Genomic DNA, 26860 nt, shown 5'->3' with positions numbered 1-26860 from the left:
ATATATATATATATATATATATATATATATATATATATATATATATATATATATATATATATATAAATATATATATATATATATATATATATATATTTATATATATAGCTGAATTTGCAGACTTGGGGGCAATGCAATACTGTTATTGGTACTTCGTTTATATCGAATAGGGCTCACAACAGAATGACCGTTGGTAAATTCCAAACAATAATTAATAATCATTGAGTGGTTCTCTGAAATAAATGTATTTTCTTGGTATGTCATTGATTTGTATAATGTGTTTTGATCAACTTATTTGTCGAAAGGTTTGCTTCATGTATATATATATATATATATATATATATATATATATATATATATATATATATATATATATATATATATATATATATATATATATATATATATATATATATATATATATATATATATATATATATATATATATATATATATATATATATATATATATATATATATATATATATATATATATATATGCACACACACACACACACACACACACACACACACACACACACACACACACACACACACACACACACACACACACACACACACACACACACACACACACACACACACACACACACACACACACACACACACACACACACACACACACACACACACACACACACACACACACACACACACACACACACACACACACACACAGAGGCAATTAAAGGCTCCCCATAAGACCAAAAGTTGGCTTGTCATCTGAAGAAGCAATCCGTTGAATCCTACAGGAACGCTCACACACAGCGGCACTTAGAATTGTTAGGACTTAATTTGTAGCCACTCATTTGCTGAAAAGAATCAATTTGACAAAAAGAAATAGAAAATGAGATGATAACTTGGACTTTGGCAGACCCTTGAGTAGTGAACGTACTGGCAATACTTGATTATGGTCACTTTGGAGTTTATTTATTTGTTTGGAGGAGCTGCGGTGTTACTCTATTTATTGTTAATACATCTCGTCGCCAAGGAAAAAATGCACAGTGGTCTTGATCAAAGATAATATATCAAATATAGTATGAATAATTTAGGGAAAATTGTAGGATCTTTAGAATTGTTAGGACGGTATTTTAAGATATCATTTCCATATTTGTATGTCGAAGTAACTTGCAAGCATTTGGTTTGCCGTCTGCTTTCAATAATGAAGAGCAACCCTGTTGTTCTGTACTCCAATAATCGCTTTTGTTACCTGGCAAAACAAATGTTAGCAGGAGTTTATTAGGATGGTTAAAGTCTGGTTATCAATATATAAACACAAATACAATAGTGTCAATATTTATTGTTGGTAATATTACGCCATTTTAACAACGCACAGCAGATATTCATATGGTCCGGTTTGTGTCGAAACTTTTAATTCCTGGCTACTTTTCCGTCACCTCCAGTTTTTCTCCCTTTGAAAAGATGTTGTGACTTAGGTTTAGAAATGTCTTTACTATGTTCCCAATTTCACAGTAATATTGCAATGCCTATTATATTATTTAATGTTTAATGACGTGGTTGTTCAGCTTAGTAATCTAGCTCTGACGATCAAGTAGAGAAGCCCTCGCTCGAGCAAAGACAGTTTCCATGTCTCTCCATTAATACGGGTCAAAAACGCACAATATCACACACACGCTACCTTGCGTTTAGTTTAGCTTCTCGTGTTGCGTTCTCGGGAGGAGAAGGAGAAGGTGTTGATAGGATGGTGATGGTGGTGTTGATGGTGATGATGATGATGCCGGAGGAGAAGGAGCGTCTCGCCTTGTACTGCCCTTCTTGCCACGTTGATGGTGATGGCCCTCAACTCTCCACCACGACTGAGATAACTTTCCCACGCTTGGCCGCCCAGTCCTAGAAGTGTTACCTTTAACAGGCTAGGCCGGCCTTCAGATAGTAACTAATTGGACTTTGAGTGAGGCGAGGCCGCGCCCCCCCCTCCCCCCAAGGAGGAGGAGGAGGTAGGTGTAGGACTGTAGGTGGTCGAAAGGTTAGAGAGTGTGGGTTGTGAGGGGCTGCGACCGAGGCCTCACTTGCTCGCTCACTCCCCCATCGTCACGCGTCACTGGTGCTCATGAACTGCTCTTTGTACGGAGGGAGAAACTGACTCTTCTCGAGGCAAATGTGGCTTTGTTTTTGGACTAGTTAGGATGAATGCGCTGTATTCGCTCTCCCTTTTAGACAAAATGCTGCGCGGCCGGCACCTGTCAGCCTCGATGTGTCAGCTTGTTTTGACTGGAAGACTTTGGCTTTGTACACGAGTTGTTTGAGGCTGGTGGCTGCCGGCTCTGGCGAGACACCTGCGTCACACACTTTTGGTGCCATGGTGCGGCTGCTACAAGCTTTGTTCTCCATTGAAGTTGTTCTCGATCATTTACGGAATGAAGCGTTTACTGTTATTTTTAGCCCATTTCACTGTGTTCCGCCAAAAAAGTCGGTGTACATGGTCTAGGCTTTGTCATCTCCCTTGGTTAGTATGTGTGCTTATGCATGAGTAAATGAAGTAACCTTCTCTTCATTGGACAGTTATTCATAGTTTTGAATATAATTAATCAAAGACGATCTTTAGGGTGGACACTTCATTTGACATCTTTGTAAGCAGCGTTCAGGGGCTGGTGTGCTGCCCCGTCGAGAGAAATGTTGTATAGTTGTTGTTGGAGTGATAATCATCTTGGAATTTGGTTTGAAACTGTATAATTTTTGTAGAATAACTAGTGGTCACAACCTTTTCTGTGATTGTACATGCAACTCCAGGTCCACAACAGTTTAATGACCTTATTATGTGGTCTCTAGCAGTTAATGCGTTTGTAATTTGCTTACAAATGCAGTTTTTCCAACCGCCACAAACAACAATAATCAGTACATCACAACCACCAACATGTGACCATAGAATAATAATAATTATAATGATAATTATAAATACTACTAATACTAACAGTAATAATAAAAAAGGACTACCAGTCTCAGCAGAATACAAGATATTTCCACATGGTAAAGTGACCATTACGTACTACTAGACTAAAGGCTATTATTGTGCTACAACACGCTCACACTGCCAGGGCGGGCCTTGGGGACGTGGGTGGTTTCTGAACGCCGTGCCCCATCCCCCCCCAAGTCCCACCACCCTCTGACACGGGTCACATCCTGCGTGTCCACTTGATATGGAAGTAAAGAGGTCAGACATCACAACCAGTCTTTATTTACACCCTCTCTCTCGTCTCGTCTCGGTGAGTGTTTGTCCCCAAGTCTGCTGACGCATTGTCATCACCAACATCAGCAGCAGCAGCCATTATTATTGCCCTGCAGGACAAAGGCCTTTCCCAACGTTCTCTACTTCTCCCTCTCTGATAGTGTTTGTTTGCCCAGACGTCTACAGTTCCTGGGTTTGATTTGTCACAGATTCTTCGTTGACCATCTTTTTTTCAGTTCCACACATAATATATAACCTCCCCAAGTTCACTTCTTTTAAATTCTGAAACAATTAGTAAACAGAAGTGTCATACCCTTCCTGTTAGTTACCTTTCATCACCTGTTATTTGCTTTCTAGTGATCATACAAGGACTCTATCCACTGAATTCAGGGCAAGTAAAGTCTATTAGGTTCAGGTCAGTGCGAGGTTTGTGCTGCAGTCCATCAGACAATCCAATATCTTTTGCTAGGGTTAATGGCGAGCAGTGCCACTTCTGAAGTTTAAGTAGATCAGTTTTAGGGCGTTTTTTTATTTCTTTCTGTGACAGCTTCGTTTAGTGTCTTGATCCTACGTGCCCCTCACCTGGTTACTCACCTTCTCATCAACAGGTAGGTAGTCGCGGAAACAAGACCAGCAGGATACCAGACACGCCAGAACTTGCTGGTGTAAAAAAAAAAAAGATAGTATATATAAGAATGAGGCCCCGTATCAAAATGCTAAACTTACCAGTCATTCGCAACTTTCAGGTGTCAAAGAATCACTCAAACTACCGGTAAAATTATATCATATAGCTATTCCAGCGGACAAAATTCTAAATGGGGAAAGATCTGTTACATTTTTCTTATCAACTGGGCATAAAATTGTGAGGAAAACGATAAGGGGGAATCACTATTAGGACAGTTGGTTGATACAGCTTCCGAGGAAAAGCAAAAGACTGAGCGGCACTTCGACTCCTCCTCAGCTCGATATTCTCAAACCTTTCGGCGCCCAAGTACACATATTTGACAAGGCTTCCGTAGGTGTTTGGGGCATTTCTAGGGGTAGCTTAGTAGCCCTAGGGGTAGTGTGATCCTTCTTCTGTACCATAAATGTGAAAAAAACTCATGAGAACCAAATTAATCCCATTGTCGGCCTTTGGAAATAGGTGACATGAAAGGTGGAAGCGTCTGAGAACACCAACCCGGGTGACGCTGGCGCAGCTGAGAGCGGAGGGAAATCTAAAATTGTTGCGTTTTTATTACCTATGATCATTAATTTAGATTAGACACTTTCATTCATAATAAGACACAATCAAGTGATGTGAATACTTATGGAATGTGTAACAATCAGTGGTAGAGTAGGTCCCCAAGCTTGTTGTAGGTGGGATTTGTCCGCCACTTTTTACTAATGTATTATATGTATACAAAGGGTTTTGTGAAGATTTGGAAGAAAATAGACCAAAATTAAGGCGCCGAAGTTATACTGGACCTTTACCGTTTTCGGTGTTCACTGCCATCTGCTGGCTATGTTTGAAATTATTCATATAGATACTATCCGTGGTGTGCCCCGCGGCCAGACTGTGTATCTGCTGCCCTCGGGAAGTTTTGACTTGTGGTGTCGCACGACCGGACTCTTGAGTTTGTTCTGAGGTTCTGTTGCCTTTAAAAACCTGCAGGGGCGCATTACCTGAAATAGGTCTGTATTCCTTAATGACATACGATATCGATCCTGGGTCGGTCACTTTTCAGATCGGTCAAAATATTTCACCACACCGTACCTTTTATTTATGAGGGATTTTCAGTTAAACATGAATGTATAATACTATGGCCAGTTCGCCATATTACTGAACCATCTATTATGAAGTATTAAATGTAAGAAAATTTACCTTGATTTTTTTTCCATAACAGATATATGGGTTAACTGCTATAATTACTGGAAAAGAGTTATAAAAAATCTTCGATTCCATAACAATAATAGCCTACATAGGCATTTTAGGATCTACAGAGTTCTACAGATTTTTTTGGGTATTCAGCTCTTTGGTGGTAACGCTGCATGGTGGCAACACTGTCCCTGGGCGGCGTGCGTGTTTGTTGACGTCCAGCGCCGCCCCCAGCGTGTGCCCCGGGCCCAAAGTCTTTGCCCCGGGCCAGTCAAGGTGTCTACTGGTGTGACCCTGTCCAGATTGTTGGCCGCGTGATGGCCGCTGCAGCCCGGGTGGCCCGTGGCCCCTCCCTGGCCCCCAGCAGCAGCACCGTGTACATCTCCAACCTGCCCTTCACCCTCACCAACACCGACTTGCACAAGGTGTTCGACAAGTTCGGGAAGGTCGTCAGGTGAGGCGAGGAGCTTTTCACACTGTGGGTCTATTTTGCACACTGGGTCTGTGTAGCGCATTGACTGATCACCTGCTGAGACGAGGCCCATCAGGTGAAGAGGCTTTTACTACTTTTTTTATGTGTTCCATAGCACCTGTAGGCTCCTTTTTTATGAGCTGCCCATAGCACTTGTAGGCTCAGGTTAGGGTAGGTTTGTTGAGTTTGAATGTTTACACTAAATACCTGTGATAAGCTTTGTGCTGTGCCATTGTTGTCACTGGTGGCCAATTAGGCGAAAGTAATAATACATATATTCCATGAAGCATCGCTATTTACGAGACCAATTCTGTGCTGCTCTTGTGTGCTGGCATACCCTGGCAAGGGCTGGTGTCTTTATCAAGTAGTACCATAGGCATACTAACTAACCTCACGCTTTGGACTTGGGTAATACTGCAGGTAAGCACACACTGACAGATATCTTGTCAGGACATAACTCGGATAGCTGCAGGCCTAAACAGCATCGGTAATATCAATACATGGTGGAAGGAAATTGCCTCGTCTGATGGCTGTATTGTTACATTAACCCATGACATGATGAAAATCAAAATATGAAATAAAGACTGCAGTGGAATTGTTTGAACAATAAAACCATAGTTTTCTGTATACTTGGTTTACATCAATTTATTGTTCAAACAATTCCACTGCAGTTGTACACTGCAGCTGATGAGTCCTCAGCTGTTCTGCCAGGCCACACAAGGAAGGGACCCCAAAAGTAAACACAGTTTATAAGGAGCGCTAATATAAAGGGACTTCTAACGGTTTCAGGGGCCGTGTTCCCGTTTTTCGCAAATAAAGCTTTAAGAAAGCATCGGACAAGGATGTTATTTTGGCAGTGGATGTTTGAGACCCCGACCTAATGGGCAAAAATATGATTTGGTGTCACATGTGGATAATGAAGCACTTATAAGAGTAAATTTAGGGTAAACTTGGCTGAAAGTTAAAGGCACTGTGAGCGATGCTAGCCCCGCCAACGACAAAGGTGTTGTTGGGTAGTTGGGTGGGGATGATTGTGTGAGGAAGGAAAGGTTGGGTATGGGGGAGGTTGGTGAACCAACAAGGGATGAAACCAGAAACTACTGCTCGCTTACATACATGCAGCATGTACTACCAATAGTCACATTTTCCATGTAAAGGATAAATAATTTCCTTCAAGTAAAACTGTTTCTCCCCAACTGATAGTCCATATAAGGAACATCCATATTTACAGTAGACTAAATATTGCTACGGTGTGTGTGTGTGTGTGAAGCAGTAAGACATAATTGCTGGTTGGATGGATGATTACTCATACGTCAGAGCTAAACGTCACATTGACGTCACGAGAAGATGAGCGGGGCGGGGCTAGCCTCGCTCACAGTGCCTTTAACTTTCAGCCAAGTTTGCCCTAAATTTACTCTTATAAGTGCTTCATTATCCACATGTGACACCAAATCATATTTTTGCCCATTAGGTCGGGGTCTCAAACATCCACTGCCAAAATAACATCCTTGTCCGACGCTTTGTTAAAGTTTTATTTGCGAAAAACAGGGCCAATATCCTGCACCACATACTGCCGCTGCATCGCGCTCCCCGGAGTTAGGGGCGCTGTTATGATGACTCAGAACATCACTGGCCGCCTTAGCATACACAGACTGTACGTATGTACAATTCACAGTCCACAGACGCCAGTGTCACCATGCAACATGGACAGCATGCATCTAATATCTACTGTGCTAGAACCTAAGTAATACTTATTCTGAGTTATTACCTAATGGGAATAGTCACTAGGACTGAAAATCATTAGAATAGTGATCCTGGCAATTATTCAGGCGACGATTACCATTGCAGTTTCCAGGACAGCGCCCCCCCCCCCCCCTTCGGTGATGGCTGCATTCACAATGCCCCCCCTACAATACCTAGTTACGCTATACCTCGCTGCTACGGTAATACACTACCGGTACACAACAGTATCACTTTGCATCTTGCTTCCGACCGCAGCTCGCAGCTCTGAATGACTAGAATCGTGAGTCACTCTTTCCCTTCCCACCAGGGCTGCCAGGTTTGGCATAATTATGCCAATTTGGTATATTCCAGGCCTGGTTGGCGTACTGGAAATTTAGTTTTATGCCTAACCTCATTTGGCATAATTTTTGGTATATTCAGGGGTATTTTTAATATTATTTCATTTATATTCATAATAAGGTGCTGGAAGTCAAAGACGTTGACCAGATTCTATAATATATCTAGTGAATAAAAGATCAGAAAAAAGCATTATACACATCAGATGAGGGTACCGTTCCTCTTGGTACCGTTTCAGGACCTGAAGCTCCTGATCACTGCAGAATGCGTATTGTTCGTGTTCGGTTACTAGTCTGCGGGTCTGTGCGGAAAAGGAGAAAGTGGCCTCCGCTGCCTAACAGTGCCCAGGATTGTACGCTACTTTACGAGGACTTATTCTATCCCAGCTGTGTTATTGTGTCTTACAAGTGGACTTAAGTATCAGAGTGTGCTAGGATCCGTTCCTGACCCGCAGTAAAGGCTATGAGTTGCAAAAACTTGGAAGTATTTGTGGCGTGTTCCTCGGAGGCATCGACGAATATGGCGGAAACGCTGCGGCATCACATTTTAATGTGCTTATAAAGACCCTGAGAAGCCATTTTAACGTGATTTTGGGAGTAAATAAAGCTGTTCATATTGTATTCTCCCCTCACAGTGTGGCATCAAAGAAAGGAAGCCAAAAATCTTTAAAATGTGCTGATAGGAGTCGGTTTCTGAGTCAAAGAACTCCTCTGCGTCCTTGTAATCTACTGCTGCACACATTAGTTACAGGGGCGTCGGTGATGTGATGGTGTGGAATGTGGAGGGAGTTTACAGTGCTTGATTGGAAACAAGATATGAAAGACCAAAATTGTGTTTTAACTAAGCTAGAGTGAGGGAGGCCGCTGTGAGGGACGTGCAAGTTTGGCGCAAAAACGGGTCCTATGTAAGGGGTCTTGGCTTGTAACTCCCAAGAAAAGGCTAAGATAATACGCATTTGAAAGATGTGCAAGTCTTAAGTGTTGAAATAATGCAACGTGTGTGTGTGTCTACCATTCCAGTGCTTGAAGAGTGCCATACAGTGAAGGTGATGTGAGGGTGAGTGGGAGGATAAGATGACGCGCTAAATCCTTCTCTTGTCAGACCTCATAACTCCGAAAATATATAGATGCGCATACGCTGAACTACCATGTAATTTAAATTGATACATACTGTATACTGAACATACTTAATTACAGAAACAGAGCAAATAGTATATAGAAAAGTGAGTATGATTGATGTTTTTTAGGTTTAAACCAGGGGTGTCAAACTCATGGCCCGCGGGATAGTTATATATGGCCCGCGGTATCACGGTAACTTCAATCTTGTCAATGTATTTTCTACCCTTGTTGGCCCCCATGGCGGCACTTCAGAGTATGAATTGGCCCTCCAAGGGTTTTGAGTTTGACACCCCTGGTTTAAACTGCCAACCCTGCTGTACATAATTAAAAATCTTGCATATAGATAAAACCACAATACTGATGAAACTAACAAAGATACACACAAAAGAAAAAAAAAAAGGTTTTATTAGTTGGTTTAAACCATTTGGTTTAAACCGCCAACCCTGCTCAAGCTTCATGTCAAGATGTAGCCATACCGTATTTCATCTCGAGAGACTGAAAGACTTGGGGTAAGCACAAAGGAGTGCATTGGAGAAAACCCAAGGTCTAAGAGTGAATTATCCTTGGGGGAGATGCTGGAACTAATATAAGGGTGTCACATAGAGCTAGAGGTCTCCTGAGGAGAGACAAGGAGATGTACGTAGTCAAAAGTCACATGTAGAACATCATAGGCGGTTGCAATGCCCTGAAAATGCTCCACTCTAAGCTTCTCTCAGGTTAGTGCTCTCAGAACAGCAGATTATTGCTCCATGATAGACATGGATGGGCTGAGTACTTTGAGCAGATTAGCACTTAGTGCACCCTCCGTACAAGCAGCTCCCAACTATTGTGTCACAAATAGTGAGTTTCATCCACTCACTGATGGGTGGATGGGTGGCCACCTTTGTGCATTTTTGGGGAATTCCACAAATGTGTGAACCTGTGAATACGAGATGACAGGTGTACTTCAGAGACATTGAAATTTATATTTATACGTCCCTGCTCTACTCCAGCCCGTGTGGTGTCTTAATTGTTTGTGGAAGAATTAATCAAAATCACTGGTCAACTCTGGAAAAGCTTTCCTTGGGTACACAAGTATTTTTTTCAATTCAGGTATTTCAGATTTTTTACTATTTTGGATAAGGTCTCCCCCAATTAGTCCGATTTATGGAGGGTTTACTGTATATGATAGAAGATATCATTCATCTACATTATCTGTTTGCCACAACTCTAGTAATGTGAAATTTGTTGATGAAAATTTCTCCTTAAAAGGTTATCTCAATTTGTACTGATCATCCACATGTGTGGATGTTCTGTAAGGAGACTGATTACATGTTAAAAAAAAAAAAAAAAAAAAAGATAATACAAAAGTGAAAAAGGAAACAAAATCAAACTCAATATTTTTTTTAAATAGACAGATTTTCTTCATCAATTTACCTGGTCAAGTGAGCATAATTAAACTGAAGTTAGAATTAGAAAAATAAATGCAACTGAATTCAGATTTCAAAGTACAAAATTTTAATTTGTTTTAAATGAACATATTCAATATTTTATTTGTTAGCTTAGCTTTCACAATCATGGAAGTTTGCCAGTAATCAGTGGTGGGCATGGTTCCATTAATCCGCTAACTGCTAATTAGCCAAGCTAATTTTTTCGTTAGCTGATGAGCGTTTTTGCTAACTTTGGAAACAGTAAGCGGACCAATTAGCTTCCGCTAAATGTAGCCCCTCCTCCACTAACTTAAGTCCACTAAAAAAATTCATACAGGTTTGTTTTTTCTTGTCCTTTGTGGGCAGACACTGCACCAGTTGAGCCACATGGTGCAATAATTCCAGGGCTCCAATTTTTGGGTAAATTACACCTTAAAGTATGGTAATTGGACAACTATTATGGAAACTTTTTGGTATTTTAGGGTAATGCATCTTATAGTTCCAACTCTTCGAACTTGGGATTTAATAACAAGAATTCAATATTTTCCACCTGACAAGAAATAAACTTAAAATAATAAAAATAAGTGTCAATTATGGAAAAAGTAAAAAATGTGTAAATTTGCAGGAAATCTTGGGTAAAATATATGGATTTGGGATAAACTGGAGGCATTCTCTTCTTGCTGTTGCTTGTTTTGCTCTTTGTTCAATTCAGCTGTGACGTTGTCACTGTGTAGTCGCGTTCATTATTGTCGCCTTGTTTATTGTTATCGACGTCATGGAAGATGACCCGAGTGAGGACGTTTTTGTTCTGTGTGAGGATGCTGACCCTATTAAGGAGCTGGCAGCAGCTGTGGGTGGGGCGGAGGACACTCAAGCTGACAGTCAGGAGTCCCAGAAGTTCCAGAACCCGTGGCCCCACCTGGAGTACTTTATCCTTGAATCAATAGATATGATGAACGCCTATGTCTTGGACTGGTGGTGCGTCATGTGCCACCCCAAGGCTATACCTCTCTGGAAAGCTTTATGTCTAAGCTACAACATATTGAAATTTCAGGTCACTAGCTTTGTTTTTAAGGGTTTTAGAGCCAAAATACTACACCAAAGCTAAATCCATACAAAATAGTTAGCGGTTAGCGTTAGCTTCCACTAATTTTTTTAGCGGTTTAGTGTAAGCGAAGCTAACTTTTTAGTTAGTGGATTACCGGTTAGCAAAGCTAACTTTTCGGTTAGTGGTGCCCACCACTGCCAGTAACCCTTTTGTAGTAGGCATTAACAAAATATTCTTTTAAATTAAACTTCAATTATTCTATGGTATCTGGCATGAATCCTTGGTAAAACTAATAATATTAACATGTTTCAGTTTAAACTTGAATAATTCTGTGTTATTTGGCATGAATCTTTGGTAAACAAACAATAACTTAGGGACCTAATTCCATTGAAAAGACTTAAATCATTAATTTAAAATTCTGTGCATTTTAATAGCCCCTGTATCTGTTGAACATAAGCAATGAATGGAGGCTGTAACCTATCTCGATCTTTCTTACAATTTCTCATTTTGTCACAACTGAACACACTTCAATATTCATTACCTTGCCTGCTCACGCCAAGTATTATCAGCAACACAATCATGAAGCCATGAATATTTTCAATGAAGTAAAATTTGGTCTATTCATGTACAACTGCTCCATCGTTCCCTTTATCATATTATTCAACAAAATACCCCTTAAGAAAGAAAAAAAGAAAATTTTGCACTCAGTAAATGTTTAGGACCACCTCATTCCCTGCAACCATGTTGGTGTCTCCCATAATCCAGTTTACACAAATTTTATGCTTTTCCAGAGTTACAATCCTTAGGGACAAGGAGTCTCGCAAGAGCCGTGGTGTGGCATTTCTGCTCTATTTGACCCGAGAGGAGGCCCAGGCATGTGTGAAAGCTACCGATGGATGTGTAATATTTGGCCGCACACTCAAGGCCAGCATTGCCAAGGACAACGGCCGAGCCCCAGAGTTTATCAGAAGACGGGAATATCCTGACAAATCCAGGTGCTCAATAGTTTTACTTGTATACTAATATGATTTATAATGTAGTTATATGAAAACATTTAATTTTTTTGATGTTTTAGCATGCTTCCAGTTGCATAAGTAAAAGAATTTACAATTAGAATCTCTACAATGTCTGCAGGTGTTATGAATGTGGGGAGTCAGGCCACCTGAGCTACACTTGTCCGTCTAACTTGCTGGGTGACCGAGAGCCCCCCAAGAAAAAGTCAAAGAAAAGAAAGAAAGAACCGGATCAGCAGACAAAGAAGTCCTCTACATCATGTGACACGGATGAGGAGGCTGATGAGGAAGATTTAAATTTTGATGATGAATCACTAAGTGCAGCCATCAAGTACCAGGTTAGACATCAATACTTTTATTTTTACAGTGGAGGACCAAAAATATATAATTATGAGAGTATTATTGAAAAAAAATCCTTGCCAAAGGGAACTTACAGCTGTGAACAACTAGAATGGGAGATGATGAACCCAGTAATCTGAAATATTGGCCATGATACAGATATTTTGTTCAGTATTCTTGATTTTCACTGCATCTTATGTGTATCTTTATAACATCCCAGTTCATCTTTACTGTTTTCCCATTACAGCATATTGTTTGTCTTTTCAGCAAGAATTACGAGAAGCGGAGTCCTTTCAAGAAAGGATCTATGTCGGGGATACTTCTCAAAGCAAGGAAACGAACCAGAAAGTAAAGATTAAGAAGTCCTCCTACTTCAGTGATGAGGAGGAGCTGAGTGACAACTGAGGTGAGAATATTAGTAAACATGGGCTCTATTACAGGGTATCTGTTACTGTAACTATTGTTCTTAATTTTAATCTATTACATTCTATTACTCTGGTTGTCATCTATTACTATTATTTGATCATGACATGACAAAGTGCATTTTTTGTTGATTTTTGCTATAAGTTGCTGCCTGCCGTGTGTTTGAAGGTACCCTTGAGTGACAAGTGAGATGTGAGTATTATGGTCCATTCACTTAGCTGTATCCTGGCTCCTGGCCAAGTAAGTAAGGACATGATTGGCTATTGTCAGGTGTGGTGTCCTACATTTCCACTGTCCAGCACACTAGCCTGGCTTCAGAAAATATTCTTGTTTCTTTACTTAGCTCACCTGTCACACAAGATGGGTAAATTTTGTTTATCATTTGATTACTGCAGTGATTGTGCAACTGTAGGGTAAAAAAATTCGTATGGTGAAGTCAGAGAATAAGATTAAATATTTATACCACTATTTACTTAATATCAATATTGCAGCAATTGTGGATTTATTTTCAATAACTTGTTTTCATACATAAAAGCCTTGTGAATATGGTGGTACTCTCAGATTTTAGAAGGGTGAGATATATGAGAGTATACAAGAAAGGATTTGTAAAATGTGGTATAAAAATTAAATGCCCTTCTCTTACATCTATTCACCCTGATTACTATACTTTTATTCTATCAAGTTTTGAGAATTGTGTAATAGTTGTACACTCACTTAATTCAATGACATCAACAAAGTTTACCCATCTTGTGTAACAGATTAGTTAAGTAAAGAAATATGAATATTTTCTGAACCTAAGCTAGTGTGTTAGACAGCGGAGATGTCTGACACCCTGCCCGTCAACAGCCAGTCAGCAGCGTCCTTACTTCCTCGGCTAGGAGCTAGGGATCCACTTACTGCAGGGAGGAATCCAGCTTAAGTAAATGTACTTTAGTAAAAATTGGCTCTATTTCAGGGTTTCTATTACAATAACTATTACTTCTATAATTATTCTCTATCTATTATATTCCTATTGCTCAGGCTGTCATCTATTATTATCGTTTGGTCATACATATGCTCCGTGCGTGGATTTTGTCAGTTTGCCACATGCCTGAGGAGGATATATGAATTTACAGTCCCTTAATTAATTGTGTTTTAATGATAATGGTCTATGGTATTCTTCCCATAGGGATGGAGACATCAGATTTTTTTTTGCATTTAAAAAATATTCTTCCCAAAATAGTGGTAACTGTCCCCTAAGAGGTATCTTCAAACATGACAGGCAGCAACTTAAAGCAAAAATGAACAAAACGCTCACCTTGTTAGATAGAATATCTCACACAAATATTATGACTGGGTAGGATAGGCTTAAGGATAGTTTCAAACATAGCATGGAAGTATTGGTAAAAATCTACAAAATTTGAGCCAATTTTCTTTGGATAGATAGTCTCATTAACAAGGATGCATATACAAGTTTGAGTACACAACTAAGATGACAGTCACAGATAGGTTAGGGAGTGCTTACTGAACAATTATGTGGACACCCTGATTTTGGCATTATCAGAAGGGAAAATCATACATTTAGCACTAAGCATAATTTAATTCAATAGTGGCATATTTATATTTATCACAAAAAAATATTTTCTGCTCATTACACAAAAGTCAGTATATACACTTTCTATATTAGATCTACCCTAGAAATTGTGAAAATGAATTAAGTGTTTCTTAGGTCTCAAACTGACTAAAACAATGTGGAAATTGTATCCAAGCACATATGAGCACTCTTGCATTATTAATGTTTGAAGTCTGAACTACTGTAGCTTCTTCTCACAAGGCCAAAATGAAACATACAAAAAATATATTATACCATGTACATTTCAACAAGCTTTAGAAGTTGCAAAATTGATTTCATGATCGAAATCTCAACTGTTTATTGTATAGTTTATAATTCATCTCTTAACACCCTTACATACCTCATTGACCATATCATATCATGTTTTCCTGGTACAGTACTTTGATTTGTAATGTCCACACAGGCCATAACACTTGTATGACATTTGATATGATCAGTTCTTGATTTATCAGGCATGATACTGGACTGCTCAGGCCCCTGCAGCTGTTTGCTAAGCTGCATGATCAATAAATGGGCAAGCACCTTGCCTTGCACTCTTGGCATTGTAATCTGCATTAGTTATTGCAGTCCTGATAGTCCTCTATCCCTCTCTAGATAGGGATGACCAGCCTCCTTTTCTAGTCGAGGAATGGTACTAGATTGCCATACAGTGGTCAAGACTACATGCAACCGATGGATCATGGCCTCACCTCCAGCTTTGAGCAGTTCTGCACTGATGTTACAAATACCAGCTGCCTTTCCACCCCTCAACCTTGCTAGTTTCTATTACCTCACTAAAAGAGGATGGGCATACATCAGTGAGTGGATCAGCATCTGCCATATGCAACCCACTGAGGTTCCATCTTGAGAAACTAAGGGATGAGGGACCAGGCGTGCTCTCAGGAGTATGCAGTTGTGATCACAAATCGGTTTGAAGTGCTTGGTACTTTGGACGATCCTGGGGAGTTGTGGGATACCTTTAAACATGAAACTCTCAGTGCTACTGAGGAGTCAGTTAAGTTAAGTTGCCACAGGGGAGACACTAGAAAATATAGAAGACTAATGCTGCCAGGCTGGCTGGGGATTTGGACCGATGCAGGACTCTTTATCACGAAGGACTAGAACCTCTCTGAGAAGGGGTATGGAGAGGTATGTCAGAGATATCATTGAGGATGTCGAGGGTTGTCTCAATGCAGATGACCTTAGACCTGCCTTCTGAGCTCTGTAGAAGCTCTGCTCCAAACCCACATCTCAGACGAGTACTATCCGAACAACTGATAGCCAGATAATATTAGATGTGGTTGGGTACCAGGCTCATTCGGTCGAGTTTTCAGCTGTACATGGCAGAGCCCCCAAGCAGACAGCTCCCTCTGGCTTGTCTGTCAATGTCGGCTCCTGATCCACCAATAGACAAAACTCAGCACGTAGGTTTTGAAAGCTGGGGGACAAAGCCATGATCCATGGGTTGCATGCAGTGCTGTCTGCTTTGTGGCACTCATGTCATTCCTCCTGACTGGAAAAGGGGGCTGATTGTCCCTATCTGGGAAGGGAAATGGACTGACAGGACTGCAACAGTTACCGTGGTGTTACACTGCTCAGTGTGCCGAGCTAAGTGCATGGTCATCTACTGTTGAAGCAGACCTGAGCAATATGAATTCACGCTTGCTGAGTCAACAGCTGACCAGATTGTAGCAGTTTGCATCATGGCTTCCATCAATTTTCAACACTTGCATTAGCTGGGTATTAGGCAAGTTGTTGATCATAGTCATTGCAGAGCATCTATTGTTGACATCAAGGTCACTGAGCTTGGGCTGGATTTGTCAAATGATTTACAAGACCTCTTGTTGGTAAGTTTTCTGGTAACTCCATCCACTATGAATGTTCCTAATGTTTTGGCTGCTCCAATGGCAATGAAAGAACTGACGGCCTGGCCAGCAGCTCGTTCATCGCCACGAGAGCCACCTAAAGATCAAGAGCATTTGTAGTGAATAGAGTTACCAGAAGGCTTACTAACAGGAAGTCTCATCAATGGTTTGATCTGGCCTCTTGGTTTTGCTGATGATGCTGTACTTCTCATGAAATCACTGAAGGTTCTGGTAATGGCTGGCGAAGTGCTGCATAAGGAGGCAAAGCCACTGAGACAAAGTTTCTTGGACTGAAACCAAGGGCCAGTTCTTAGGATGTTTACTAAATGACACAGTTCAGTCTGTTCATGCATGTGGAGAGGGCATGCATTAAGGACACTGAGGTCATCAAAAGTTCCACATACCTTGGTATCATAGTGCATAATGATGGTTGGTCTTTCCATAAAGTCATTCAATGGATTGGCCTGCCCATGGTGTTAGAGACTCATTCAACATAGGTATAAGGAATTAGCAATATCTATGCAGGCAAAGATTCAAATCTTTAAATCAATAGTGATCTCTGTCTTACTCTTTGGGTAGTAAGACAGGCAGACACGAACAGAGTAGTGACTTCAATAGGCATGGCAATGCCTTTGGTATCAAGTGCCTTCACAGGGTCATGGGGTATTGCTGGAACGACTTTGTGTCGAACCAGCAACTACTTTTTAAACTGAATGGAGGCCTGTTACCAGCCAAGGCCATAAACACCAACTCCAGCTAAATGGGGATGTGGCATGCTTCCTGGATGTCAGTTGTTCTTATAGGGTTGTTTTTGTACAAGACAACCCTGAGTGGAGGAGACCAAGGGGATTGTACAACTATAACATAGTTTTCAAAACTACACAGGGTTAAAAATTAAGTAATACAGTGAGTAGAAGTCAAAATAACATTTTATATTTATACCACTTTCTACCTATCAGTGTTGGCAACAATTATGAAATCAATTTTAGACTATAACATTTTTCCATGTACTTGAAATCCTCATGAAAAGTTGCATCATAAGAGGAGATAAGGAAGGCTTTGTTAAGTGGTATAAACATTGAATGTCTACTCACCATTACTACTTTATTTCTATCCTTTCGAGTTTTGAAAATTTATTTATAGTTGTACATTCACTAACTAGCCAATGAGGAGCATACACCCAGCTTTACGTTGCTTCACTCACCTGCTGTCCATACTCCCGGTAGTCCTCCTGAACACACTCCCATGCAGCTGCCCTGTTCATCCCATGTCCCTCCCGGCAGGATCGTCTGACTTGCCCCAGCCATGACTTACGAGGGCGTGCCCTTGGTCTCCACTCAGGGTTGTCTCATACAGAAACAACCCAGTGAGCAGGATCGGCGTCCGGGAGGTGCACCTCATGTCCGTATAGCCGGAGTTGGCTTTCACGGATTAAGCTGGTAACAGGCCTCGATTCATTTTCATGGAGTATTCACTGGTTTGACACATATTCATCCCAGCGATACTCCGTGATCCAGCAAAGGCACTTGGTACCAAAGGCATCGACATACCTCTCCAAGTCACTATTCGATGTCCATGTCTCTCAGCCATACAGTAAGACAGGGAGCACAAGCAACTTAAAGATTTGAATCTCTGTCCACCTGCATAGATATCAACAATGCCATATACTCGTATTGAGTGAGTCCATAACACCATAGGCCAGCCCGATCCGTCGAGTGACTTTCTGATGAGACCATTGTTACGCACGCCACCAAGGTATGTGAATCTTTTGGTGACTTCAACATCCTCACCACATGCATGGACAGACTGAACTGTGTCATCCAGCAAGCCTCCAAATGACTAGACCTTGGTTTTGACCCAGGAGACCTTCAGTTCCAGAGGCTTTGCCTCCTCATGCAGTACTTCAAGAGCCGTCACTAGGACCTTCAGCAATTCTGCAAGGAGTACAGCATCTTCAGCAAAAATAAGATCAGTGACCTTGGTGTTGCCAACAGATGCTGCTCGATGACTTTGATCAGCAACTTTGCCTAATACCCAGTCCATGCAAATGTTGAAAAGTGATGAAGCAATGATTGCCTCTACCTCACTCCTGAATTTAACCCCTTCTTTACCAAATGTGTGTTTTATGATATGTGCATGTCACAGGTTGATGCACCAATGAGGCAGTGGGTGTACCCCCCGTGACACATCCATGTCACAATTAGAATATATTGGTACTGGGGGCTCACAAGTACTCAGTTTTGGGGTTATTTGCCAGTGTGAGGTGGCACCCAGATCTCGTGGGCGCATGAAGCTGTGACACGCATGTGTTCCAAAACCCACACCCTGTACAGAAGGAGTTAACAGGGAAGAAGCCGGAAATGCCTCCCCCACACTTCACAGCACTCTCAGTAACAGAGCAAAGGCCAGTCAACAGGTCAATAATCTTTGCAGGAATCCCACTGATCCGCAGAATATCCCATAATGTCTCAAAAGCCTTCTTGAGATTGACATAGGCTACGAGCAACCCATCAAAACTCATGTTGGCGTTCCAAAGGATGCAGTGCTAGGATCCAGTCAATTGTTAACTTGCCGGGTGTGAACCCAGTTTGCTTCATTCTATTATGTTATTGCAAAACTTTGCCAGTCTTGTGTAATACATGAGGTAAATAACGAAATCTGAATGTTTTCTGAACCTAAGCAAGTGTTGAATGATGAAATTATCAGACACTCCGCCAGCCAATAGGCAGTCAGCAGAATCTCACCTCAGCTAAGGACCAAACCACTATTTGGAGGCATCCAGTTTAAGTGGATAGCCCATAGCCATTGACAGGGACACATGACCCCAAAGGGGATTAATCCCCTGGCCACAACTGCTCCTGCCTCTACTTAGTAAGGCTTCTTCTGTCTCTCCACCACTAAATGTCCTCTAAATAAAGTTGAGTGGGTCTTTGGGCCACTGCTGAAGGAGTTACTCACACCAGCTGCCCCTAACTTAGCTGGCAGAATGTGTCCTTTGGTTCTACCTGTTGTGGACGTGCAATAGTCATCATCATCATGCTGGTGGGATGGTGTGTATCCCTTCCAGCAGCTTCTGAATGCTGCGCAAAGCAACTGTCATGCAATATCCCCGGCTTCCTCCTTCCTTGGACTGTTGGCTGCATCACACTGTCCATAGCAGGGCATATCAGCAGGTAGTGGGTGAGTGGTCGGCAGGCTTGGTAGTCAAAGTGATAACACTGCTTCTCATAGAATCAGTTCCGCAGCCTCAGGCCTAGGAAACAAACTCCACAGTTATGATTGAAGGCAGGTTGAGAAGTTATTTGTAGGATACCTTTGTAATTGGTAGACACATTTCCAATTCATACCCATACAGAAAAGCATTCTTGAAAACTGCTATCAGATATGAAAGTGAACTACTCTCAAAATGACAATGAAACTATTTGAAAATTTTATTTTTTATACTTAAGCACATTTTTGCAGAACAAGTTTGTTACCTGCCATAAAGACTAATTGGAATGTTCCACATGTTGTACAATTAGTTTCTTTCAGGGCCCATGTTTAAGTTCTTTGCATATCTTTTCAGTGTCAATTTGTGCCTTGATTAGTGACTCACCCGACATGAAAATAAGTGAAAAACATATTGGTGTGTATAAAAGAATGAAAAGGATCTTATTTTGAACATCAAACATGTCAGAGAGATTGGCCTTTTTGATAATCTACATTCTACAAGTAGAAGTGTAATATCCCCAAGGAAAGCTAACTTTTAGATATAATTCTAGAAACCTATGTTGTAGTAGACACAATCTCAAAGAAGCCACTGGTATGGCAATTGATACTTACATCAAACTACCAGGCCTAGGATTAATCTTGACCATTGCCTGTGTACTACTTTGGGAGAAAGCATTCCTCATAGCATTTGTCAGCAGCACTATCTTCTCTGAGCTGGGGCACAGAGCCTAAACCTTGACCTCACTGACCTGCAAGTAGAGTTCACTCTGTAGAATGAAAACTCTCGGGCTAGTCCTCAGTAAGCAAGAACAATTACAATTAACCCATTCACTTACTCAGCCCTGCCAGTGGGCAGAGCTTAGCTGGCCATAGATTTGGCCTACCAGTTTACCCACAAGTCTTGTTTTTGTTTGCTGTGTTAATTTTTCTGCAGCACATTGGTCTAAATACAATACATTATAACACATTGGAAAGATAATTCATTGAGCTCTGTCATGAAGTAATAAAAAAAAAAAGTAAAATGTACCTTTGCAAGTTGGTTAACTTCCACTAAAAGCACCTACATGAAGCAATGGTCAGCGTGCCTGGCTATGGCTCCATGGGCCCAGGTTTGAATCCTGGCCTGGGCAGTTTGTATGCAGCTCACCTAGTTGTTCATCCTTCCTTTCGGATTAGTTAATAAATGGGTACCTGGGGAGCCCTGGGGAAGGTAAACTGTGGCAATTTTACTTTGACCTACCTACCTTTGACCTACCTACCACAGGCTCAAAGGGCTAATGGTAAGGAGATGAGCACTGCAGCCATGCACAGCTGTAGTGTATGCACCCACCTTTACCTTTAAATTCCACTCATTTGTTTTGCAGTTTGATTTGCATACATTGTTTTTCTTTTGTACAGAGCATGATAAAGTACAATTACTAAGTAAGCCTCACAACAAAGCCATATTCAGCTCTTTAGGATGAATAATAACTTACAAATGGTGAATCTATAACATCTCTGCATGACTGGTCACACTGTTTCTGAAGTCATGCGTAACTTCCATTTTCTGGAAACATTTCTGACGTGAAAGGATTAGAAATAAGATGTGAACTTGGGCAGGTTACTTCGTGCATAGAAAGACAAAATAGTAAGATAAGAGAGTGGCAACTCAGGATTTGTAGAAGTTAGCTCAGCAAAAAAACAGGAGTGGAGATGAAATTCAAAACATTGCTGGGTACAGGATGGAGTAAACTAACATCAGACAGAAAACCATATAAAGCTGTGAGAGGCCTTTGTTTTGCAGTGGACTAATAATGATTGCTAAGGATTTTGACAAAAGTAGCACAAAGGTAGACCTTTATATCCTAACATTACTATTTCAGGTGTGTTCGATGCCTTACTCCACAAATGACATGAACTACGGGCACCAACACCAGAGCATGGAGTGGGTGAGCGATGCTACCAAGCAATAAGGAACATGAACATGCCAGAATGAAGAGACCATTTACTCCTAAGCTCCGTGTGAGGCCAACAACGTCAGGCTTGCTGGCTGAGTAGGTGGGGCCAGAGGGGTTGAATACGAGACACACAGTGCTGGAAATATTGACCACCACTTTACCTGCCCCTCTTTTGTTGGTGCCCATCCTCTCCAGGGCTAGCAGTGTGCCTCTCATACAGCCTCCCTGTAGGTAATGATAGATTCATTTATCTATTACTAATTATAAGAAAAAATGTTAAACATCACCATAGAAAAATTATGGTTACCTTTAGCTTTTCACTATTCAGACATGACTTAATGGCAGGAATGAACCTCCTAATTCTGGTTTTCCCTCGTTAACCTGCTTAAAAAGTCAGTAATTAAATTATGTTAAGCAATCCATGCATACCATACCAATTAGTAATCATATTAGGGATAAAATATAGCACTAGATTAGAATGTCTTTTCACCTCTTTGATTCAGAGGTACCTGTGTGTCATGCCTTGCATTCTAATATTATACATACCACCCTTTTCCTATTGAGAATCAACTAAACTCAGACAATATATGATAAATAATCTTATTTCAGATCATAAGGGTTGCTCTCACCTTGCCTCTGATCAACCCCTACTTGGAACAGCACATCCATCCCAACCTCATCTTCTCTCCTGCTTCTCAAGATAACAGTACATCTTTATGTGGTCCCTGTCATCATCAGGACTGACTGAAGATGACCTTCAGCATCCCCTATCAATGTCGCGAATCTGGCTGGATCAATCTTGTTGTATAACGGGCATATGAATCACTGTTCCTGTTGTAGGTCAGCATAGGCAAACTCTAGACTCCTGTCATTCTGAATTCATGAAATTGTTTCAGGATCTGAACAAAGCCGAAGTGGCAGAGATAAGTCCTTATCAGATTCATCAGTGGTGTGAAACCATAAATTTTGTTGGCTCCATCACCAATCTACTTTTCGGTAAGACCACTCACACTTAACCTGGTAGCTGTGGGGATCATGTTTCTTAAAGGCCCCTCTAAGGGAATTAATGAGACATAATCATCACTCATGCAAACCATTTCATAATATATGTCAAAGCATTTGTGATCAGTTCACGCATCATCTATTTTGGGGGGTTTATATTGTGGCAAAAATTGGCCCGTCGCTGGTAGCTACACAGTAAAGCCACAAATTTGGCCCGTCGCTGCTACTGGGTTAAGGGGACCGTCTGGTAGTGATTTTATGAAAAAATATGGAAAATAAGTTAAAGCCACTGAGAGCTACATGTGGGCTAGGACAGTTCACCCGTTTTGGAAAAATCTATATTTAAAGGGCAAATTTAAAGGTCCTGCGCACCCCCTGAAATGTATGCTTATGGTGAAGTAATATACGCTTACTTTCAGATCTATAAGTTGATACATAATAGCAGGAAAAAATAAAATGTAATTTTTCAACAAAACTCAACTCTCAATTTCTCTCTCATCTAACAATCTATGCTGCTAAAAAAAATACCAAAGAAACTTAAAGCAGAATCCAAAAGATTCATCATGGAAAATTTTTCAATTTTGCTTTTGTTAAATGATGATAATTTTTTTCAATTTTGTTGGTTTCTAATGATATTTTTTTCCGACAATTATCCCTTCATTGAAAAGAAAACTCATGATGAAAAACTTGCGCTTCAGGTCCTCTTCCCAATGATGTATTGTTTATTAAAATTGGTCAAATAGCGGCGAAGATATTGCAGAAAAACTCAAACTAATCCCGTTTTCTAAAAAGGAGAGTTAAAGTCTGCACAGATTTAAAGAGTTCGCCCTTTAAACCTAGATGCCAGACATGTTTGAGCAGATGCTGGTTGGTTTGCTTACTTTCCCAGCCACAATCTCTCTATCATTCAATGTGTTTTATTTTGTAACAGTGGGTATCTGGTCCCCCTTTTTCAATGGTATTAGTTGCTAGAAGCGAGGGTATCAGAGGGCACCACCTTCCTCATTGTTGCCAAATTTACTGCACTCTAGAAGCTTCCTGGTTGGTATTCTTTACTGAGTTTTCTCTTTGCTCTGAAGGACTTCGTGTGTCTGATGGTGTCTTTTTCTTGGAAATCCTGAGATTTCTCTATGTCGGAGTTGGTCCGGAACATATAGGTTAGGAGACTGGCGTCAGCGCCAAAGTTGTGTTCTAAACTGGTAACCCTGGCCAGAAAGGTTACCCTAAAGAGGCCAGCATACTTGGCCTTAGAGGCTTTGCCCCACAACTTTCCATGCAGAGACTCGTTAGGGTTCTGCGTGAACCCTTTTAGACATCTCTGAAGCAAGTCTTGTGCAGTGAGCTCCTTGTACACCCCTCAGATTAGGGTTAGCTTCTTGAGAGGAAGTTTGGCCAAATACAAGTTCTCCTTATGGCATCTCCTTCCAGGCTAAGTCTCTGTTGAAGATGCACCAGGAATCAGTACCCTTGGGACATATTTGGTGTCCAGGGTTCTTGTCAGATGAGCAGAGGCACCAATAAGATGCCCACACAGTCTTCTTCATTTCCTCGTAAGTGTTGCCCACGTTGTCACGAATCGCTTTTCCATAATATTTTGACTGCTGGTCGATTGTATCATCTGTAAGCATGTGTGCCCCGCCGAGGAGACTTCTTTTCATTTTCTTTCCTTACTTGGTGGTGACAATTTCGCTTGTCTCCTTCAGTTTCTGAAGTCTTGTACCCATCCTCTTGCTCACGTGATTAATGCATGCCTCTTTGATGATGGGAACATCATACGGTCCCCGCCCTTCATTCAAGCTGCACACTGCACTGTAGGCACTGGAGTCGCCGTCCCCAATGAACGTCATGTACTTCATTTGGTGTCGAGTCGATCGAGACCAAGGCCGCACAACTCCTTTCTCCATGGCACTCGACTGTCCTTCGTAGTTTTGTAGCAGCTGTGTTTCTTCTCTACTTTGCCGTCCTTGCACATGATGCAGTAGTTACTCAAGACCTCCATATCAAGGGTTGTCCTTTGTGTAGGCCTCGATGACAAAGCACACGCCAATGTATGGCTTTTGGCCCCGTGCCATCCACCTGCCATCGAATGTCACATTAGTTGCCACATATCCATTTTCATCAGGGTCTTGCTCCAGCTGTTCAAGGTAGTACTGTCTGACTTTGGCTCTGGCTTTCTTCATAAAATCTTCATAATACTGGTTCATTTGCTTGAACAGAAAAGTGCAATGTTTAGCATACGATGAGCAACTGAAGGGATCACCTTGAAATCCAACAACATTCTGTATGCCAGCACGCCCCACTCCAGTCATGAGACTGAGGTACACCTGCACTAAATTGTACTCGGTGAAATTTTCTGTTGTGCATGGAGGAGCTTCAGTGATGACTTTGTCACAGGATGTACACTCTAGGGTGAAACTGGCGTCCATCATGAGGGTTGTAGGATGACTCACACTGCCTCTTCAATTCATGTACGGGCACTTCTGGTTGGACACTTACTTTTAACTTACAAATTCACTCCCTCAGAAGAATAGTCATAAACTGTGGAACAGCTTTCCTTCTACACTAAAGTTGTGTTCCCATAACCATTTTTGCCCTTGACATGCACCCCCCCCCCCCCACACACACACACCAAGGTAAAGAAAAGGAGCAGGAAACTAGGGTAGATCAATTTCAAATAGCTGTATGACCAAATAATAATAATAAATAACAACTAGAGTAGAAGTAGTATAATAAATCAAAATTAAAAGTAATAGTTATTTTAATGGAAGACTAATGGATCCCATGTCTATGAATACTCACCCCTCAGTTGTCATTCAGTTCCTCTTTGTTACTGAAGCAGAACTTCTTAATCTTTCTTTTCTAACTTTTTTTCTTTGAGAAGTATCTTGAACATAGATCCTTTCTTTGAAGGACTCCAGTTCTCATAATTCTTGCTGTAAAGATGAAGAATATAATTCATAGGTATACATAATATACTTTGTATAAAAAATTCTTAAGATCTGATAATTTTCCTATCTGTCATCTCTCATACTAAATGATCTTTCCGACACATAAAATTGGTTCAATGAACTTCCAACCCCTCGGGAAAGTCAGTATATAAGTAAAATATGCGCATCACATTTCCTGTATATGCATGAAAATAATGAATGCAGGCTGGTGGCTACCACTGTACCTCCATGCTTTCCAAGATGTACTGCACTGAATGTAATTGTACCCAATATTGGCTATCTCTTATAAAGGTGAAAAGTGTCTGCCAGGACATTGCTGCTTCATTAGTTCTTCAAATCTTAGAAATGAGTAAACAGTTATCAGATAAAATGATGAACAGGAGAAAAAGAAAAATGTTGGCCACCAGAGTCAGTTGGGTGTAATTCTAAAGTAATATTCTAAGTAAGATTCTGCCCTAGGTAGGGAAATTCTGTACAAGAGTTGCAAGTCACCATTTTGAGAAAATACATGAATGAGAGTCAGAGAAATTGTCTTGGGTATATGTCTTTTTGTTTTGGGATGGTGCAGATTTGGCACCTGACAGCAAAACTAAGCCTCGGGGTTACCCTTCCAGGGGCTCTATGTGTCGGCTTCTGGAACATCCTGAGCCTCTTAGACTTAGAGGATCACTGACTGCCTTACCTAGTGAATGAGCTCAGAAGGCTGAAGGTGGGTGTTGTCGGACTCTTGGAGATGAGGAGGCCTGGCAGTGGTGAATTCAGTAGAGGGGAGTATCACCCACTCTTGAATGAGGCAAATTGACACCTTTGGTAATAAAAAAAATTGTAAAATCATGGAATAACTCAAATCAGTGATTATTCTGTGAAGCTGAATCAAGGCCTATTGCCTTCATAGTCCGTGAATGCCAACTCCGGTTATACGGACATTTGACTTGTAACCCGAAAGTCAACCCTGCTCACTGGGTTGTTTCTGTAATACAATCCCAAGTTGAGGAAACCAATGGTATGCCCACAAGACTCATGACATGAACAAGTCAATGGGTCCTGTCATGGTACTTGTGATGGGAGGGGGGCCTGACAGAGACTTGCCTGGAGTGACCCCTGGGGTTGGGATCAAGATGGATGAGGTGAACCCCCTCATGGTTGCTCCTGTTGGGTAAATTTTTATTAATATTTTTAATGTGACACATCAGCCATGATTGTTACTTAACAGACTCTTTTGTTTTCTGTTTTTCTTGCTCCCTTGAACTGCCTCCTTTTTGTCGGAAAAAAAAAGACATTAATGAAATTGCGGTTGGTCAACAGTACCTATGAATCCGATCAAAGCATTCCGACAAGTT

The 26860-nt window shown here is 41.1% G+C and overlaps 1 protein-coding gene across 3 annotated transcripts; it reads left to right on the top strand.

The window, feature by feature from the left end:
• The first annotated feature begins 5181 nt into the window (after positions 1 to 5181).
• LOC126985157 (zinc finger CCHC-type and RNA-binding motif-containing protein 1-like) lies at positions 5182 to 25322 on the top strand. Of its 3 annotated transcripts, none has more exons than XR_007738362.1 (6): positions 5184 to 5520; positions 11984 to 12187; positions 12327 to 12543; positions 12812 to 12950; positions 21496 to 21797; positions 22180 to 25322. XR_007738362.1 is itself a non-coding variant. In XM_050839728.1 (5 exons), the coding sequence occupies exons 1-4, from the start codon at positions 5384 to 5386 to the stop codon at positions 12947 to 12949; spliced, it is 696 nt and encodes a 231-aa protein (XP_050695685.1). In that variant the 5' UTR covers positions 5182 to 5383; the 3' UTR covers position 12950; positions 18857 to 19019. The 3 variants fall into 3 exon arrangements, 1 of the variants encoding a protein (XP_050695685.1); XR_007738361.1 differs by having other exon boundaries at positions 21496 to 21801; XM_050839728.1 differs by lacking the exons at positions 21496 to 21797; positions 22180 to 25322 and adding an exon at positions 18857 to 19019 and having other exon boundaries at positions 5182 to 5520.
• Positions 25323 to 26860: the final 1538 nt, after the last annotated feature.

The sequence above is a fragment of the Eriocheir sinensis genome, chromosome 5 (assembly GCF_024679095.1).
Source record: "Eriocheir sinensis breed Jianghai 21 chromosome 5, ASM2467909v1, whole genome shotgun sequence".
NCBI classification, from domain to species: domain Eukaryota; kingdom Metazoa; phylum Arthropoda; class Malacostraca; order Decapoda; family Varunidae; genus Eriocheir; species Eriocheir sinensis.
This window is presented reverse-complemented; position numbering and strand designations above follow the sequence as displayed.